The sequence below is a fragment of the Phalaenopsis equestris genome, unplaced genomic scaffold (genome assembly GCF_001263595.1).
Source record: "Phalaenopsis equestris unplaced genomic scaffold, ASM126359v1 Scaffold192520, whole genome shotgun sequence".
NCBI classification, from domain to species: Eukaryota; Viridiplantae; Streptophyta; class Magnoliopsida; order Asparagales; family Orchidaceae; genus Phalaenopsis; species Phalaenopsis equestris.
In genome coordinates this window covers 1-968 of record NW_018212469.1, presented here as the reverse complement: position 1 = coordinate 968, position 968 = coordinate 1, and the positions used below count along the sequence as shown (strand labels likewise).

Below are 968 nucleotides of genomic sequence, written 5' to 3'. Positions count from 1 at the left end.
TCAAGTAGAAGTTGTGTGGGTAAGCTTGACCCCATTCAAATTTAACTTGAAATAACACAAATCAGGCTTTAAAGCAAGTTAATTTGATAAAATATATATAATTCATTAAAAATAATACTATTAACATATTATTATTTCTTTACACAATTATATATTTACAAATATATCACAATATTATATTTCTAATTACAGCAAGTTTATTTCAATGAAGGATGGACCAGCAGCTGGTTCGGTGATACAGACGTTATTCTGTCTCTATCCATGGTCTGCCCTATCGCTCTCGCCCCAACTTCTGCCTTCTATGGAAGAAGAAGCAGCGTCTCATTATTCGCATTCCCCCCACGAAGAACACCACCTCCCTCTTCTCTGTTTGCAGCTCTCGATCGACGAATCCCACCTACCACAAAATGTGCCGTCTCCTCTGAAGCAGTCGCCGGTGGTCTTCCCAACAAGGTAAGTTATGCTTTCTTCCTCTATCAAAATTCTTCGTTTCAATTTCGCACTGCTTATTTCTAAGTAGGTGAAGATCCGGTGTGCTGAAATCATACCGCAAGAGCGATCGTCAGAAGTACCTGGCACTGTTTCTGTCCTCCAAAGGATTCTGCCATGCTTCTTGCTGTCCATTTTCTTGTCATTTACCTGCGGTACCTCTCTAGCAGCGGTTGACGACTCGATTAGAGCTTCTGGGTTCGGGCTAAAGGTAGCCACGGGCTTGAGAAAATCTGGTTGGATCGATGAGGCCATTGTGTTCTTTCTTGCTACTCTTCCAGTGATTGAGCTTCGTGGTGCCATCCCCGTGGGGTATTGGATGCGGCTAGATCCGCTGAAGCTCACCATCGTCTCTGTTCTAGGGTTTGTGGTTCAATTCTGAACTTACATTGCTAGTTAGTCAAATTCGAGAAAGCTATTGAAGTTTATAATTGAAATTTAACTAATCCTCTGGCCTGCCTCCAAACTTCTGCTCACTA

The 968-nt window shown here is 42.1% G+C and overlaps 1 protein-coding gene across 2 annotated transcripts; it reads left to right on the top strand.

Moving 5' to 3' along the window:
- The first annotated feature begins 209 nt into the window (after positions 1-209).
- On the top strand, positions 210-889 carry LOC110034710. Of its 2 annotated transcripts, none has more exons than XM_020738955.1 (2): positions 210-453; positions 527-889. In XM_020738955.1, the coding sequence occupies exons 1-2, from the start codon at positions 262-264 to the stop codon at positions 869-871; spliced, it is 537 nt and encodes a 178-aa protein (XP_020594614.1). In that variant the 5' UTR covers positions 210-261; the 3' UTR covers positions 872-889. The 2 variants fall into 2 exon arrangements, with proteins under 2 accessions (XP_020594614.1, XP_020594613.1); XM_020738954.1 differs by having other exon boundaries at positions 521-889.
- The last annotated feature ends 79 nt before the right edge of the window (positions 890-968 follow it).